General features: G+C 39.1%; 2 protein-coding genes across 3 annotated transcripts in view; both read right to left on the bottom strand.

Moving 5' to 3' along the window:
• lama1 (laminin, alpha 1) overlaps positions 1-3,624 on the bottom strand; it is a 33,597-nt gene extending 29,973 nt beyond the window's left edge. For both annotated transcript variants that reach the window (XM_085286226.1, XM_085286225.1), the window contains exons 1-4: positions 3,466-3,624; positions 1,307-1,477; positions 988-1,100; positions 42-93 (exon numbers count right to left, since the gene is read on the bottom strand). In XM_085286226.1, coding sequence (XP_085142352.1) covers positions 42-93; positions 988-1,100; positions 1,307-1,477; positions 3,466-3,520 — 391 coding nt within the window. In that variant the 5' untranslated portion in view covers positions 3,521-3,624. The remainder of the gene's footprint in view (positions 1-41; positions 94-987; positions 1,101-1,306; positions 1,478-3,465) is intronic.
• Positions 3,625-7,365: 3,741 nt separating this feature from the next.
• The window catches only part of cubn (cubilin (intrinsic factor-cobalamin receptor)), a 78,955-nt gene continuing 67,898 nt past the window's right edge, over positions 7,366-18,422 (bottom strand). Inside the window, exons 56-67 of the mRNA XM_085286227.1 lie at positions 16,882-17,031; positions 15,261-15,446; positions 14,685-14,814; positions 14,100-14,317; positions 12,537-12,736; positions 12,117-12,279; positions 11,053-11,261; positions 10,152-10,296; positions 9,783-9,964; positions 9,223-9,388; positions 8,706-8,941; positions 7,366-7,545 (exon numbers count right to left, since the gene is read on the bottom strand). Coding sequence (XP_085142353.1) covers positions 7,438-7,545; positions 8,706-8,941; positions 9,223-9,388; positions 9,783-9,964; positions 10,152-10,296; positions 11,053-11,261; positions 12,117-12,279; positions 12,537-12,736; positions 14,100-14,317; positions 14,685-14,814; positions 15,261-15,446; positions 16,882-17,031 — 2,093 coding nt within the window. The 3' untranslated portion in view covers positions 7,366-7,437. The remainder of the gene's footprint in view (positions 7,546-8,705; positions 8,942-9,222; positions 9,389-9,782; positions 9,965-10,151; positions 10,297-11,052; positions 11,262-12,116; positions 12,280-12,536; positions 12,737-14,099; positions 14,318-14,684; positions 14,815-15,260; positions 15,447-16,881; positions 17,032-18,422) is intronic.

Below are 18,422 nucleotides of genomic sequence, written 5' to 3' on the forward strand. Positions count from 1 at the left end.
GTCAAAGGCAGATAAACAGGCAGTACATGGGCCAGTCTCACCTGCTCGAGGAGAATTAGCAGCCTTGATAATGATGTACGCGATCTGAAAAACCTGGACAGCACAAAAGTTCAAAGTTACTCAAAGACTTTGAGTAAAGAACAGAGGATACTGGCACTGTTCATCTGGTTAATGTGTTCCTCTGTGCTTTTATTGTCCCCTCTGGTCATGAAAAGAAAAACAAAACTTTCATTTTTCACATTTTATTCATAAAGCACCATTTGACATCAACAGTTGCCTTTAGGTGCTTTATTTTACAAGGTGAATATTAGAAAGAAAGAAAAACCCCTATAAGCATGCACTTGGTGACAGTAGGAAGGAAAAACTCCCTGTTCACAGGAAGAACCAGGCTCAGGGAGGGGCAGCCACCAGCCACAACCAGTTAGGAGTAAAGGGAAAGAGAAGATGATGCCATAAAGTAAATACAAAATGCAGCTGTTAAAGCCATATAAAGCTATCCAAAGCTCCCTCCCTCCAACACCTGTACGACTCGCCCTAATTGATGGAAGAACACATTTTGCTTTCTACCAGAAAATCCTGAAGGAACATGTCAAGTGTGCATGGCTTACACTGATGATGACGAGTCAACTGTTTGAGTAAAGAAAGGTCATAAATTGGTCTATAGTTGGTGAATTAAGCGATAGCTTTTTAAGTAATGCTTTAATTACTGACACCTTAAACCCCTTTGTATGGAGCTCGTTAATAATAATATTAATCATATTTAAAACTGAGGTATTAATTAATGGGGTCTCAACGGCACACTGATTGTTTAGAAGAATACATTATTGAAGTTAACTCGGAAAGATTGATTGGACAGAAGGAGTCTAAGTAAATATCAGTAGATATTAGAGTTGCTGTACTTGAAATTTTTCCTCTAATGGTTGCATTTTTATCTGTGATCATTCTTTATGTTTTAGTCTGTGTGGGTCTTACTTGTGTTTGTGTTACCTGTTTCAAATCCAGTGTGATGGTAATCCAGTGAAACTGTTGTCCATTCTTGATACTTGGACTTTGCCACCACCGATTGGTTCCATCAATAGCATTTGTGATTGGATGACGTTCTGCACACAGAGATGACTACTGTAGTAGTGCACTGGAATTTCATAGCTAAGTGCAAATGGTACTTTAATGATGCTGCAAAATGTTTAATTTGAAGGTAAAATGTGAATTCATTTGGATAATTTGAAGTGATCTGTGTGATTCTGGTTCTGGATTAAAGCAAACTGGATCTTTGATGTAAAGAAGAATCTGGAGTCTTGTCTCGTACCTCTGGACAGAACGGAGTTGGCATCACATTTGAGACAGTGTGGGTTCTTTATCCTCCGTCCTGGAACGTGCTCCACCAGCTTGCAGTAGACTTCAGGTTCTGGGTCTCCACATGTTGCATTACTGCTGATTACTGCATTACTGGCCAGATTCAATATGGCAGGAAACAGACCTGTAGTACAGTTACATTAGAATGATATAAGGGGAGACATTAGTGATCTGATGAGTGAATGAATAGATTAGTTCAGGTCTTTTTACAGGTATGCTCTCAGATGAGTCACTGTCTAAAACCTCGGTGTTACTCTTGTGAGATCTGACTTGTTTTTGTAATAAAAAGACAATTCTGAATGTTTACTCTATAACCTTTATTTTGAAACCTCCTCACATAAGAGCAGAATATTTGCATCTTTAGGTGAGCAGTCTCAATGGATACTCAGTGATTACATCTCCAGGCCTCAAAGCCTAAATATATTAGAGCCATAAACAAGTAAAGTCTCTCAGACACTACTGAAACCCATCTACCCCCACAGCCTACCACCTCACCAATCACACAGACACACACAGTCTATTGACTCAGCTGCAGTTTCCCACTGAGATTCTCACTGTGTTGGTTAAAAATCTGAATTTAAGAACCATGGGACTCTGAAACAGTGTGCATAGGTTTTTAGTATTGAACAAAACAAACACATGAACCAACATGTGTTTGTTTTTTGAAAATCAATCTGGGTCAGAGGTCAAAGGTTGATCTGTTTCTTTTCTGAGTGACTCATTCTTCAATATCTTTTAGTATATACACACACACATATATATATATATATATATATATATATATATATATATATATATATATACATATATATATACATATATATATATAAGCATTTTTTTAATTGAGAATGTTCACATAGGTAGCGAGGAATACAGATGTTATATCCTCAGGGTTCAAATACGTGGAACCAAAGTCTGATTGGAGCAAATTATTTAAGGCGAGAGAGAATCGAACAACAGTGGAGGGGTTAATAAAATATGCGATCTATATGAGTCCACTGTGTGTGATGCTTTGTCACTATTATTATGCTATAATGCTGGTGCTGCTGGTACCTTGCAGTGAAATGTTGCTCTGTACTTAGTTTATATATTTTACATACAAAACATTACATCTGACTGTTTGTGTGTTGGGATGTGTTAAGTCAGCCATTTTAGGTTCAGGATGACCTGTCACCCTTCCCCCAACACACACACACACACACACACACACACACACACACACACACACACACACACACACACACACACAAAGAGGTATTTAGGTTGTAGAGATTTGTCTATATGTGTTGTGTTGTGTGTGTTTGGGGGTGGTGATCTCTGGGGAGCGATGAAGGAGAGAAGAGTGTGACTGTAAACACTAATTCTTGATCTCTCTCCCTCTCCTTGTCTTTTGTCAGACACACACACACACACACACACACACACACACACACTGTTCCACTGATTCATTCATGAGCCAGTGAGAAGAGAAGTAAAAGTGCATGCCTGAACAGATTCGGGGTGATGAATATGATGATAAAGATAACATCACAGGTGCTCAAGCTTTAATCCAGATCAGATTTCCAGATATTTGACCTCTGATGGAAAAGTGGAGCTTAATCCCAAAGTTATTTGTCTCGAGTCTGCTGACTGAAACTTTTACAGAAAGAGGTCAGGGTGCATAAATGTTCCTTAAATCAGAACAAACTGACCCTGACCGAAGACAAAACAAAGATAACAGTAGCATGTTCACTACATTACACTATTCAAAATACCCACAGCGATGAAGACTCAAGGACTCAAAGATGCACATGTGATTTGTTATAACAGTAACACACACACAGCTGAAAGGGAAACATACTTTATAGCAGAATACTACAGTCAAACTACTTTGGGAAACAAGAATAAAAGTACATTCTGCTTAAATCATCGACATTAGAGCCAGCTCTAATCCCACTGATCAGGCTGCAGAGCTGCGATGGGTTCAACAGTGCTTAAACAGATGTGTAACCCTGAAAATAAAAACTTTTTCAGTGTTCCTCTCTGAGATTTTTTGAATCTGTGAAGTTACTTGAGAATAAGAATTCAAAGCAGCTGTTAGAACTCAGCAAACTTTTTAAAAAGGTGTCTCACCTCTGTGCTGAGCGGTGGCTTGCCCCATCAACAACAAAAGCAGCAGCACTTTCATCCTCACACCCTTGAGTCAAATCTGAGTTTCGCTGTTATTTCGCGAGTGTTTGCTCCATGCAGCAGAACTAGAATTAACTGGTAGAATCAATGTGGCTCATAGGAATGCTTGCTGCAGAGTGCCTGAACACCACAGTGACTCCAACTCACACTACCCCTCCCCCTAACCCCTTTCTCATTCATTCAGCCCAAAAGGGCTTGTATGGGGTGGGGGGGATGTACCATTTGATCTTTGGGGGAGGGTGGTAAGGGCCTTTTTTTTGTACACTTTTTTAAGCATTAATGTAAACAATAAAGGAGAAACTGTAAACACTCTTTGCTTCATTTATTTTGTATTTAATTTTGGCAGTTGTTTACAAGATGTTGTTGTTTACTGGGTCCTGCAGGATTTCATTTCCGTTCCATAAATTAAACAGAATCAAAGCAACAAAGCTTCTTCAAAAAAATCACTGATGTGAGATGAAAATCATGCAGTTTAGTATCAATGTGCACTTAGGTCATGAGACTGTAAAAGGGCAGCTACAATAATAGCACATTGGCCAACTATGTAAGTTAACACACTTAACAAAGTCATAGCCCTACCATTAAGACACAGAGAATCTGACAGACTATAAATGAGAATGTTTTAATAAATTAAAAGACAATTTTTTTTCTCAGGTGCAGCCTTGGTGGTGTTTAATAGTTTGGAGCATATTAAAGTTGATACAACAATAAAATAAAAAGTTTGATGATAAAGTTGTTTCTAAGAATTCCTATCTGTCACTGATCATCCAGGAAATGCAACGATGATGCTACTGGAAAACTTTAGGCCCTCTGGACACAGAGGTCCAAGGAATGCTGCCGCTATATTCTAGGGAACTGATTGGTCAGTAGACAGTGATTTCAAACCTGCTGATCTTTAGTCTAACCCGCTCTGGAGCAGATAAGGTTTGCAGCATAAATTATACCCTAATAAGACGTGAACCCCGGGTTAACCCTGAAGTTACCAAGATAAGACAAAAAGCTGCTTCAGCCCTCAGGTCATTTACACCTATCAGTGACTGCCACTGAATCTGTAGGTCCAAGAGCTCTGGATTAAAAGTAAAACATGAGAAGAATTATTACAGTGTAAAGAGCAGAGGAGAAGAATGAGTTTTACGTTTCCTAGTTTAAACTGAAAGGAGGAAAAGGTTAAATTGCATTAAAACAGCAGCCTGTTCCTTTAACTGCCCCCCTTCGTTGCAGAAGCTCTAAAGCATTGTCTTCATTGCTAGACAGGCAGACTGTACCATCTATCAGGGGGTACAACTATATCATTCAGGCTTTTGTTTCACCAGTTTAATTGCTTTTCACTTCTGTAATTCTGAGAATGTTACAGGTGAGCAAAACACACATATATTTCCCATTTATACCATTTGTGTTTTTACTATTTATATTTCCTCTACAATTTCTGTTTCACACACAACCATCATCTGGTTATTACTTTTTTGGTGCCTGCCGATAATACATAGGTAATATATAATAATAGTAGGTATTTATCTTTCACAACAGTTCACAACCTGTCAAGCTTAGTTTTTTTTATGGTTTATTTGTATAAAATTTTGCTGGCCTTTGACTCTGCTGATGAATGTGTTAGGACCACTGAAATGGGACTGCCGACAAGAGGCCCAACCATAACCCCAAGTCTATGAAGTTTGGGAAATAACTTGAGATGCAGCAGTTCTGATTTTCACGAACTATAACCCATTATCATTAAAATGTAAATTAATTCATTAAAAACAATTTCAAAGTGAAACATTTCACTTTATCTTTAGTATATGATGTAAATATATGTAAAAAGGTTTTTCACAGTAGTATGATTTTTGAGGTGTTTTCCTGTTTATCAATCTTTGAATGAGCTTTAACAGAGCTGTGTAACATATGATTAACTCTAAAATGATGAGTCTGTGATAGCTCAGATGTCTGGATGTCTGCTCTCGTCTGAGTCATGACACTGCCCTTAGGTAGTGAGTGTTGCATCAGTCGTGGCTCAGCATGGGGCAGATTATAACGTGATTCGTGTAGACTTTGGAAAGTGCTAGAAGGCAATTAAAATTTGTGAATAAAAAGACAGAGCTAGTAGTAAAGCTATGCATTGATTTACATTAGTTTTTATATAACAGTGAAGTGGATGCCGTTAAAACTATGTATTATAGGATTAATGTTAACCTGCCTTCTTGACATATTTTAACCTTGTAACTAAAAAAGAAAAAACAAATCCAGTTCTTCCACTGCCTAACAAAACAAAATTGACCACTTTAAAGCAAACTGACAGTTTCACGGTTTTTGTGCTGCATCTTGTATGCTCGTTGCATGAACAACTTTACCCTTCTGTGCTCCTTCCTGACCTAAGAAAAAAAGGGCCTAGTAATAGTACCATTGTTCCTTTACTAAAACTAGCAACAAACTACTTCATCTTGCTAAACATACAGTTTGCTAATTATTTGATCCCATGCTGAATTTTTAAGTTTGGTCACTTACAAAAACAAAACAAAAGCCTCTAGTTTTGTGGTAGTTTCATTTTAATGGAGAGAGACGACACACATTACATAAAAGTTATAAATCAATTTGTGTGTCATTAAGTATAACTATTCGATCCCCTGCAGTCCAGCCAGAATTCTGGCTCCAACAGATTGGTTGTGTGCCCATCAGGCACTTACATTATAATCAGTCAGTCAATCAATCAGTTGCAGACACTCCTGATCTCAACTCGTTATGTGTAGAAAGCATCTATCCATAGAAACAATTTGTTCCATTCCAACCTCTTCTGGTCATGAGCGACAAGACTGGGGACCTGCACAAAGCTGTAAAAGCTACCAGACATTCAACAAGAAGCTTGGTGAGAAAATGACCACTGTTAGTACGATTATTCAGAAATAAAAGAAATGTAGAATGACCATTTGTGTCACGGCCCTGCGTTGGTGACCAAGTGTTGATTTCATCATGGTTCATCACTGTTACTTTTAGCTCCCTAAGTTTTCTAGTATTCCTTGAATTCTAGTTCTTGGGTCGTGTTCCTGTGCCCCTCATGTTTAGTGTAGGTTTAGTTCTGCCTTCATGTTTATTTTCTTGTTCCCCAGTCAGTTATGTCTCATGTCACTCCTGTCCCTGTGCTCCGTTCCTCTGTGCCTGCCATGTGTTTCCTGTTTTACTTTGATAGTCCCTGTCCTGTGTTCAGTGTTTTGAGTTTTAGTCCCAGCTGTGTTTCCCCATCCTCTTGTTATGCTGTGTATTTTAGCCCTCAGTATTTAGTAGTTTAGTTCGAATTACTAGCTCCTCGCTTTCAGGTTTTGTTTTCTGTAGGAAGAACCATTTACAGTCAAAATAAAGCTGCCTTCCATGAGTCTTGCTTTTGGGTCCTACATCCTGCCGGCCACACAGCAAACCATGACAATTTGTCTGGAGATCTGTGCAAGACCTTGCCTCACAGGGTAATGATGATCATGAGATCAGCCCAAAACTGTGCCATTATGGACTGAAATGTTGACGTGCTTGCAAGATCCCTCTTCTCAAAGGGGCACATGCACAGGCCTGTCTTAAGTTTTCCAATAAACATCTAGACAAACATCTTTATCACTGCTAAAATATGAGAACCAATAAAACAAATATAATACGCAAAGCTGTCATTATTAATGTTTAAAGCATGTTGATTTGATTGACACCTTTATTTGTCACCATGTCAAAAAATAAGTGTGGTTTGTGACATCTAACTCATCAGCAGGTGAGTGAGGTTGATGCAGCAGCATTCTGCTTTACAAGCAGCACCTGATATAAAAATGACTGAGCACACTGTTGCATTTCTTGAATTATATATTTATTATAACACGGCATTATGACATAGCTTTAGTAATGGTGTGTGTGTGAGGGAGAGAGACAGAGATGAAGAAAGAGAGCATCCTCTCAGCTGGTCCAGGTGAGTCTGAATCCTGAAGGTAGGGTGGAGTACTGGCCTTGGAAAACAACATAGACTTGGTGGGCAGTGGCTGTGAATGGAGCAATGTTGGTTTCCTGAACAAACAACACAGAAATAGGAGAAACTTACATTTTTATACTGAAACTATCAACAGTGACTCACTCTAAATAGCTAAGAAACAGGAAAAAAAAACACATTACCAATCATAGTTACCAAAGTACAATGTCTGTGCTTTATTCTGACAAAGAATTCAAAGAAAACATTATATCTATATGGAAATGAACACAATACAACTCTAAATACTGAAGAAAAAATTCTAATTATATATTATTTTTGCATGACACCATAATCTATTGCAAAGTGAATAGGTAAATAAGTACACTAGTTACCTTATACTGCACACTCAATCTGAACTTTTTGTTATTGTAATTTTATAAACAGTACACCTGCACAATGACTGTAACTAGCAAAACCACCTAAATATGAGACATTAGCTCAGTTTTGTGATTGTTAATATTCAAACTGTCAGAGTTAAAGAGGGAACGGCTGCAATCACAGCATTTTTTTTCAGTTGGTGAAAGATGGACTTTCAAAACGTGTTACTTTGGTGCAACATGTTTTGGGGTTTGAAAGTCGCAGAGACACAGTGTTTTGAAAATATGTATCTTATTTGTTTGACACTGTTATCCTGGTGCTTGCTGTTTTTTGGAATTTTGATAAGTTTGTGATCTGGACGATATTAGCCATAATAAAGACTTGTCTTGTGTCAACTACAAGTCTCAGTCTGGGTCATATCTCTCTGCATTTCATGACAGAATGATACAACCACATGATGGACCCAGTAAGTGGAGTGTTCAGTTATGAGGACTTCTTTACCCCAAGTAATCAATTTATAGCTTTTTCTGTTACAGATGTAGTAAAACTACATTACCATTGAAAAATATATGCTTAATAGTTTATTTCTACATTGTTAATACCCTGACCAGACTCACCTAACCTATTTTGTGAAGCCCTTATAATGCTCTTTAAATAATAGCATTATTATACCACACAGGTCCATAACAAAGACAACACCGGACACTAGATGTCAGAGGTTTGAATAGGACGGGTTTGACTTGTCTCTTTCTACTGAGCTTTTGATCACTCGTACCTAATCTGGAACGCTAAGTCCGTAAAATCTTTCTGACATATGCAATGCAGTAAAATGTATAAAAACCGTATTATGTCAAGATTACAATAATGCTCTTTAACATACCACACCACAGTAAGGTCCAACAAACTGTGAAGAGGTATCTGGGCCATCGTACAACTTCAAGAAGTTGTTCTGACAATCTCCAGGATCATCAATACTGATCTGGTTAAAGGTAATGGTCACAACACGGCCTCTTGGTGCCATGATGCTCCATTCACAATGGGTGTTATTGGGATAGGTTCCAGGGTAGTTTGGACTTGCGAATGAGCCTTGGTCTCCAAATAGAGTGCCACCGCAACCTAGTTAAAAAAAAGACAGGATGAACAGAGTGAACAATCTGCATTCCTTCATTACAAAAACTGCTACTACTAAAAATATCTTATAGTTCCTAAATAGAGCAGGATTTAAAATTCTAAATACATGTTGACTTAAAAGCTTAAAGGAGGGATGTCAAATGTATAAAAGAGTAAAAGTAATAGTAAAAAATCCTGTTTAGTTGGTCATGCCAACAAGAAAAAAAACGACTTGATATTTTATAGGAACTGGTTAAAAATGATATTTTATTCAGTTCAGTTCAGACCTTGAGGGGAGGATGTCCATGTGGCATCAAAGCCATCACGAGAATGCGAAAAGTCACTTTTGAAGCGTAGGTAGAGTTGGTTGGATTGTGGGAAGACAGGGCTTGGCAGAGTGCTTCCACAGAACTTGCCAATCAGTGGTGAGTCTGCTGTACTGCCGTTACGGATCTGAGAGGTGAAAATCATGGAAACGAGGATAAAACATATCACACACAGAATACGGTATCCAACCGCCATTTACACTGAATCTGACACTTCTATAATATATGAAGGAATGAACAGCATGTTAGAATAGAATAGAATAGAATAGAAACTGTGCACCTCACACCCCCTTTCTTCTCCTTCTCCTCTTGCACTGAGTAGGAGATGCTCTGTATCTCATTGTACATCTGATAGTGACAATAAAGGCATTCTTTTCTATTCTATTCTGTTCTATTCTATTCTAAATGGCACATGCAAGCATACACACACACACACACACACACACACACACACACACACACACACACACACACACACACACACAGCATCTGTGTCTCTGCATTAACATTGCTTGGTTTACCTCCAAATAGTCAAACTGACAGTTGCTATGGCTTTCCACATCAAAATTGTTAAAAAAGAAAGAGATGTAGTTGTTCTGTGGTGCCTTTAGGATGATGGTGCAATCCATGTTGTTGGGATATATGTCAGGCCAGCCTGGACTCTTCAGGTAGCCATATTCCTGCTCATATGTTCGGCTACAGCCTGAAAAACACAGAAACTATAGTTAGAGCACTTATCAGAAACCAGATACAATTTACAATATTCACCACTTCAATAAGTATGGATGATGCAGACAAGCAAGCACACTTTTTAAAGTCATTTGAATTTTATTAATAATAAAAAGGCATGATTTCAATAGGGTATTTTGGGTCTATTTCTCCTTCCTTACTGGCAATTTGAAAAGTGAAGCTGAGGCCATTTCCTGTCACAAAGGTGTCGGATTTGAACTGCACATGCATTGTTCTGCCATAACTGTAAAAGTCTGGTAGATGGCCATCTGATGGACAGAGCTTATGAGACTGCCCATAGTCTCCCTGAAAAACACAAGAATCTTATTAGAATGATACTAACGCCATACGTCTACGTATTGGTACCGTAAGGCGGTTTCATACTGAACATGATCAAAGACACTCTGATGAAACCTTTTAGTTTTGGTTAATATATAAATGTCATGACAAAAAGTTCACACATTTCCCAAAATACATCAAAAGCTTAAAAGGGAGAGTTTTATGAATGTGTTACTATTGAGTCATTTTGGGTTGTTACACTGTATCCCAATCTGTACTTGCACTGAGGTTTAGGGATGTACAAACAATTTTATAAATAGTATTTCAATTATTAATTTCCACACGATCGATGCCTCTCTGCGTTTGACTTTTGGTAGACAAAAACTATGATGATAAAATGTGGTCACAATTCCTCTTTTCTCAGACTGGCTTCCTGACTACTCAGTGCCTGGTCTGTGATTCTGTTCAGGTGGCACCAACAAGTCCTACATGATAGACATAGCAATAGCATAGCATACCAATAGAAATAGTTTTGATAATGTGTGCTGTCAGAGCCACCTTCTTATTAGTGCACCTCCTTTTCACTGCATATTCAATTTTACAAGAGTTCATCTAATGCAAGTGACATTTAATAATTTCAAATTTTAAAAAGGGAAAAACAATTGGAGTAACTTCATCTTGAAGTTCTACAAAATGATAAGAGTGATAGTTGCTTAGGAGGTCCAGTCACCACCTTAGTATTAACGACACAGCACGTGTTGGTCTAGGTCTGTCTGTACTCACCATAGGCCAGTCTTTCAACTCTAGATAGTTTGCAGAGCAGCTCTGGTCAGGCTGGAGGACGAAGGTCTGGATGGACATTTTGATGGTTTCTAGGGCTGGAGCATCCAGGATCCACCGACAGGAGGTGTAAGGAGGATATTCATCAGGGAAAAAGGGTGACGTCACGGTCTGGACAACAGAGGTGGCATTCAGTGTCCCTCCACAAATTACTGAGGAAAGACAGACACAATTAGAAACAAAAACCCTCCAAAAATAGCCAGACTTATTCTGTAACAGTAGAAGAGCCGTTCTCTAAAACATACCATATAGTCTGGGGTTTGGTTTTTTTTGTGAACAAAGAGCGACAATAGCACCGTGCAGATGGTAGTAGTCTAAAGGAAGAGGCAAGTGGATGCCTCACATCACTCACAATGTTAATTGCCTTGCTCCACACACAGTGCTAATGCAAATCCCAACAACTTCCTGGCTATTGTTACTGCCTTTCTAATTGCTGTGTTCTGTGCCACAGAAGTCTTTCCAAAGCAACAAATAATACAGAAGCCAACACATTTTCAATAAATGTACAATGTGTAGCATTTTAGAATCCATCTTGAAAAGTAAAAGTTACAAAAAACTAAAAACATATTATTTGTTGTGTTTTGCTGCCCAAGAATTAGTTTTTCACTTGAAGATGATGAAAAAATATGTATTTTTTCACATAATGATCAAAACATTTCATGACCAGCGATGTGAGTTCAACTGGGCTGAAGTCTTTTGGCCTGAAGGTCTAGCTGACATTGCTTGCCAGATATTTTATGAAAATCTAAAAACCAACACGATCGTACGCTCATGTCTTCAACCCAGCTGTGTCGGTGGCATAACAAAATGTAACAAATCACATTTTTGTAACCTCGAATCCATGTATAGCTGCATGTATGTAAGGACCTGAGAGCCGCATCCATTGAAGATTGTGATGGATAAAATAAAAAAGAGGGCAGATGGATTTTGTACGTAAAATATTGTCTCATGTCTCTTCATGTGAAAATATGACTTTGAATGCAATGCAGTATCAAAATGTTTCTTACATGGTACTTCTCTGTAGGTAGCATTGAAGCCTCGCCTCTGCACCGAGCCATCAGTGACAAAGTGAACAGTCAAAAAGTTTCCACTTGATATGAAGGAAGCAGGGACAGAAGTTCCACAAAATGTCCCAACCAAAGGGAAGTTCATGTTGTCACCATCATAAACCTGAGAGAGATACAGATACAAATATTAATACAAGCTTGGCGGAAATACCAGATAGTAGCAAGTTCATTTGGTCATAGTAACATTCATTCATTGTGGTCAGTGTATCTGGCCACAAGTGGAGTCAATTGATCCACTTGTGGCCAGATGTACTAACACACTGTGCCAGTGTAAACTGGGTTTTAGTATAAAAATATTACTGTTGAAATTTGAACTTGAAAATTTTCAATGAATTAAATATCTGCCCTCCGTATACTTACTCTGACATAGTCATAGCGGCAGGTAGTGGAAGTCTCAAGTTCAAAGGAGTCAAAGGTCAGATTGACTGCCTTGTTGACAGGCATCTCAATGGTCCATAGGCAGTTCATCCGTGGTTCATAGACACCATCTAGATTTGGATCTGGTGAACCAAACATGCCCATGGGCATGGAAAGGTATCCACCACATCCCTGTGCTGGACCTGCAAGTAATTTAAGCATGTCCACTTGTTTATTCTGGATAAAACAGCAACAATAGAACTTGTCCAATGTCTGGAAAGTTCAAACTAGTAATGTAAAAATAGATAATACTGCCTAGATAGTACTTGTAACAGTTGCTGCTGGGTACCCAGTCAGAATTCAAGACAGACTAATGTTATTGTTTTAGTCATCACCAGCAAACTGCATACAGTAATTGTACCTTAAATCAATTCCTACAAAGAATGGACACATGCCCAGAAAGCACAAAAAACACCAACAACACACAATGCAAATCAAGAAAATGCTCAAGTTTACAAGCACATAAAATCTAAACATTCACTGTCCCTTTTCACTCAGTTGCACGGAAGTCAAATATTCAGTCTTTAAGAGAAGGTTGTTTACAAAAATTGTCAGTGTATGAGAATGAAGAGACATTATCAGCCAGTTTTCATTCAAATTTACTCAGTGATCACGTACTTCAAGGGGATCTTTGGAAACTAGCCTGGACTGCTATTTAGGTGTTACCTCACATTTCAATCAGGGTGAACAGCTGAGCTGATGATCTGTGGGTTTCTGGGTATGTTGTGTGGTGGGTGAAAGTCTGGCTCTTAGTGAGCAAATCCTCTTCCCCTTTACATTGTATTTGACTGTCACCATTCTTTGACCCAAGGTGGGTTTGGTCCATGGATGGATACAACTGATGTCACATTTTGGCTCCATGATCTAAAGCCTTAGGAAAACTGAGACTAGGCTTCCCTTTTCCCTGCTTTCAGCTGTGGAAAATCCACTGCAGCCTCAGATTTGTTTTTATTTGACAGGTGTGACCTAATGTAGTGGGTTACTGTGGTCACAGTCGCCCACTACAATCAGATGCTTGGTGGATGAATCCCTAGCTTCTCCAGACTAGGGTTAATGTCTTCTGTTGGGCAAGAGACTGAACCCTCACGTGGCCCTGATGCATCCATCGTGAATATGTATGTGAATGTTAGGGAAAGCTTAGCATACAGTGTTGTATGAATCTGTGTGTGACTGAGTGAATGAGACTTGTAGCAGGAAGCACTTTGATTGCTCAACCCGAGTACAAGGGTACTATATAGTAAGTACCAGTCCTTTTACCATCTTGAAGTGCAGTCTTGTACCCAAAGTTGGGGTTCCTATCAGCTCCAGCCATTTTTCCTTTACTTCACTTTTTAAATGAGTCTTTCTATCCACACACTCAGCTGAACAATTTTTTTTCTGAATAAGCTCTAGAGACTGAATGTCCCAGGAGATCATCAGTTGTGTGGTGCAAGTGTAGTTTTATGAATAAGTGGTGTTCACTTGTTCTTAAAATAAAATAAAAAATACACAGTCATTACCACCTACCGAGCGTTTCACTGTAAGTAGCTCTCCAACCAATCCCATTCACTGTGTTATCTGTGCTGAAGACAATGAATAGCTGATTTGTGGAGGAACGGAGATTGGGTGGGAGCACTGTGCCACAGAATTTCCCCAGCAAGGGTGACAGAGTGTCTGGTCCGTCATAAACTGCCACAGAGTCAAACTGACAGGAAGAAGATGCCTCCAGATGAAAGGTGTTAAACCTGTGGAAAAGAAACATTTCTTAAAGCCCAGAGTACAAGAGCACCAGTTTGTCCGGTTATCAGATGAAACCAGTCCTATGTATCCAAGGCTTTACTTGTTCCCATTGTTGTGTGAAGGAGGTTCCACAGAAATATGTGGGAAAAATGTTTAGAGTTGTTCTAGTTTTAAGACATTGCACTGATGTCATGTAATTTTTTAAGTAATCTTTTTAAAAAGTCAAAGCTAACTGAAAAACAACACTGCATTCAAGTTTTTCAAGATTTGGTTCTGTTTATAAAACAATAAAATGATTTGTGAACAATATCAGGTCATTTGTGAAGTACTGCAGTCAGGTTAGAGCAGCCAGTGAAGTCAGTGTAGTCTTACTTAAGATCTACTACTCTGTTTGCTTGGACCCATATGTGGTAGGTACAGTTGATGTTGTGGTGATAGTTGGTCATGGACAGCCCCGGACTGCTCACTGTACCCGCGGTGCTGTTAAAGAAACCACCACATGCTGTACATGCACACAAACACAAAGACACACAATCACAACTTTAGATGTATGCATCTACTCCTCACACCACACCCTTTATAATAAATATACCTAATGCCAAATATAATGAAAATACAAAAAAGAAACAAACCAAAATAAAATCTGTCATTTAGTTTTTTCCCTTAAAACATTATATTGACATTGATTAATATGTATTTTACAAATTATCCTCCTTAGAGTAAAGAAGATAAATGCCAAAAAAGAAAAGTAGAAGGGATTGAAAAAGTTTGACATAGTAACTTAATGGAAAAGTGGTTCATTACATAATTATAATAATTTTAATTAAAAATACTGGACTTTATTCCAATTTATAAAATGTTCTTTGCCTTCCCATTCTTTGATTTTGATTCAAACAAATGGTGATGGCTCATTAGGGTATAACAATAATTTGACTTTGAATTGCTTACGAATAGCTGTGTATTCTGCCATGAAGCCAGTGTCTGTAATCACAGAGTCAGAGTAGAAATGGAGCAACATGGGGCCAAAGGTGGAGAAGCTCCCTGGGATGGTGGTACCACACAAAGTAGCAATAGGAATGCCACTGGTAGCAAGACTGTAGATCTTCAGGCCATCGTACAGACAGGTAGAATGTGCTAGACAACAGAGAGAGGGGGGAATTATTCAACAAACTACTGAATCTTATTAGATATTTTGGATGCAAATGTGTTAACTGTAACTAGGGATGGGTATTGGTATCGGTTCTGACATAAACAGTAGTAACCAGACCGAAAAGCAGCGCACATTTCGGTGCTTTATTTCGGTGCTTTTTTCCTCCTGAGCTGTGATACACTTTGGATTCTAGCCATTTTATGTTTCCGAGGATAGTAGGCAGGTCCAGGTACGTACGTTCTTTTAGAGCAGAGCTACAGATTAAAAATGCCCAAGGCGAAGCGGTCAAAAGGCTGGCTGTACTTCACAGCAAAAGATGCTGTTGCATCCTGCAACAAGTGCTTTAAGGTGATACTGTGCAAAGGAGGTAACACCTCGAATCTGATGAAACACCTGGCGATGCATAGCGTTTTTTTAAAAGCCGAGAAATGCACCGTATTTGATAGCTTGCTGCAAGACCACATCTACTGCGGGTGTGGTGCCTGTTATCGGACCCGGCGTTATCAACATCCCCCAAGAACCCGAAGAGGAGAGTCCTGGCCCCTAGCCCTGCCAGTGTAGCAGAAATGATGAGGATGATGATGCAGCAGCAGCCGTTCTTCTCTGCGTGAGTAGCTTAATGTTGTTTGCGTGTAATTTACGTTAAGTAGGCTAACCACGGTATTAAATCAATAACAAAAACAAAACAAAAAAACCTCACAACAAAACAGCTGAACATGAGAGGTTTTTGGACAAAGTTTGTGTTCTCCATTCTTTAAGCACTGGTTCGAGCACCTTTTAAGCACCGGCACCATTTCAAAAGTACTGGTTTGGCACTGGTATCGGATAAAACCTAAACGATACCCATCCCTACTCTTGGCTGGAAGCAGTGCTTAAACAATGGAAAAAACACAAACTTTGTCCAAAAACCTCTCATGTTTAACTGTTTTCCAATTTTTCTTTGGTCATTTTAGCCTTTTTGTCCAGGGTGAAGGGAGCATCTGCCATCAAACAAGAAGACAGCCGCATGTAACTACAACGGTGTTTGCTAGTTCACCTTACATGCATTAATGTAATAACGTGGTTAGCCTACTCAACGTGAATTACACACGAACAACATGAAGCTACTCACGCAGAGAAGAACGGCTGCTGCTGCATCATCATCCTCATCATTTCTGCTACACTGGCAGGGCTAGGGGCCAGGACTCTCCTCTTCGTGTTCTTGGGGGATGTTGATAACTCCGGGTCGATAACAGGCACCACACCTGTAGTAGGTAGTCGGCTTCAAAAAAACCCCGCTATGCGTCGCCAGGTGTTTCATCAGATTCGAGGTGTTACCTCCTTTGCACAGTATCACCTTAAAGCACTTGTTGCAGGCTGCTGAGTTTGCCATAATGGCACCGGATACCGGCGGTAGATATCCCTAATTGTAACACTTACCTTCAACTTGAAATGTCTGAAAGGTGAGGATGACCACAGTCTTTTCTCCAGCATCTATGGTGTAGTTGCAGTTGGCTCTGGATGGGTAGTCTGCTGGATAATTTGGTGAAACCACACGGCCGCTGTCAGCTGTAAAGTTTGCACCGCATCCTAATGAAAAGAGCACAACAGACTTTCTTTGCATGCTGATAGAATGACCATGTCACTGCAAAAAAGATCTGCCGACCAACAAGTTAAAAAAGTAACTTTTAAAAACGGAAAAAATAGCTTTTTATCCCTAATATGACATATTGGGGGGAAAAGAGTGGCCTCCAGAAGACGTTTTTAAAGGACTACAACCCTGGCTAAAGCAGAACAACCAGTCTGAGAGATTGGGGTAAAAGATGACCAAGTACCCGATAGTAACTGTAAGTGTCTCTGAGCTCCTGCTTTTCTTGTGGAGAGAGAAGAACCTTCCAAAAAGACAACAATTTGCACTCCTCCAATCAGGCCTTTATGGTAGAGTGGCAAGGTGGAAACCACTTCTCAGTAAAAGGCACATGAAGGACTCTCAGACCATGAGAAGCTCCCTGGGGCAATGAAACAAAGACTCAAGTGTTTGGCCTGAATGTCAAACATCATGTCTGAAGGTAACCAAGAACGCCGCATCATCTGGCCAAAACCATCCCCGAATGGTGGTGGCAGAGTCATACCATGGGATGTTTTTCAGAAGCAAGAAACAAGAGAGAAAGATGAATGAAACAAAGTACAAAGACATCGTTGGTGAATGGTGTGGTAAGCATCACACTCAAAAAGAACTTGAAGCGGTAAATAAAGGAAAAGGAGCTTTAGCAAAGTATTTTGCAAAGGCTGTGAACATGTACATGTTATATTTTTGTTTTGTTGTTGTTGTTTTTTTGTTATTAGATGGACAATTTTGAAGTGAAAAAATTAATTTATTTTGGAATGTTTGAATAAGGCTATAACATGACACAATTGTTCCTCGTTGTCTTATGTTCAAGAAGCTGTGAATGCTGTAACACTGAGTTAAATACAAAATCTGTTTACAGTCTGCAAAACTGTAGAATCTGAGTATGAGAATCAAGTTTCTCAAATGTTCATGCAACTCCTACCACTTTCTTGTAAGACAACAATGAATGGCAGCTACTTGTCAGAGGAACAGACCTTGAAGAAATTACAGGGAGAATGAATGCAACCCAATAGAGCAAAATACTTTTACTTTGGAAAGTACTCTGAGACTGTGGCTTCAGGACAAGTCTCTGACTTCTTCTGACCAACTAAATCCCACAAAGTATGTGCATAGAGTGCAAAACATAATAACAAACATAAAACAATAGATGTGTGTAAAGCTTCTTGAGCAGTCATCCCCAAAGTCAAGAGTGGGAATGGCTGCTTAGAAAAAACAAAACAAAGCAGAAAATGCCATGTGACTTATACTCTAATCAGAATACAAGCGAAAGTGAAGTACTTCTTTGAAAATGTCTAATGCTACCCCTTCATATGCAAAGTGTTAAGGCCAATGTGTGTCCCAGCTGCACTAG

This window comes from Mchenga conophoros, linkage group LG9 (genome assembly GCF_057382185.1).
Source record: "Mchenga conophoros isolate Kocher_MC1m ecotype Shallow Benthic linkage group LG9, M_conophoros_male_GT1.1, whole genome shotgun sequence".
Taxonomy (NCBI): domain Eukaryota; kingdom Metazoa; phylum Chordata; class Actinopteri; order Cichliformes; family Cichlidae; genus Mchenga; species Mchenga conophoros.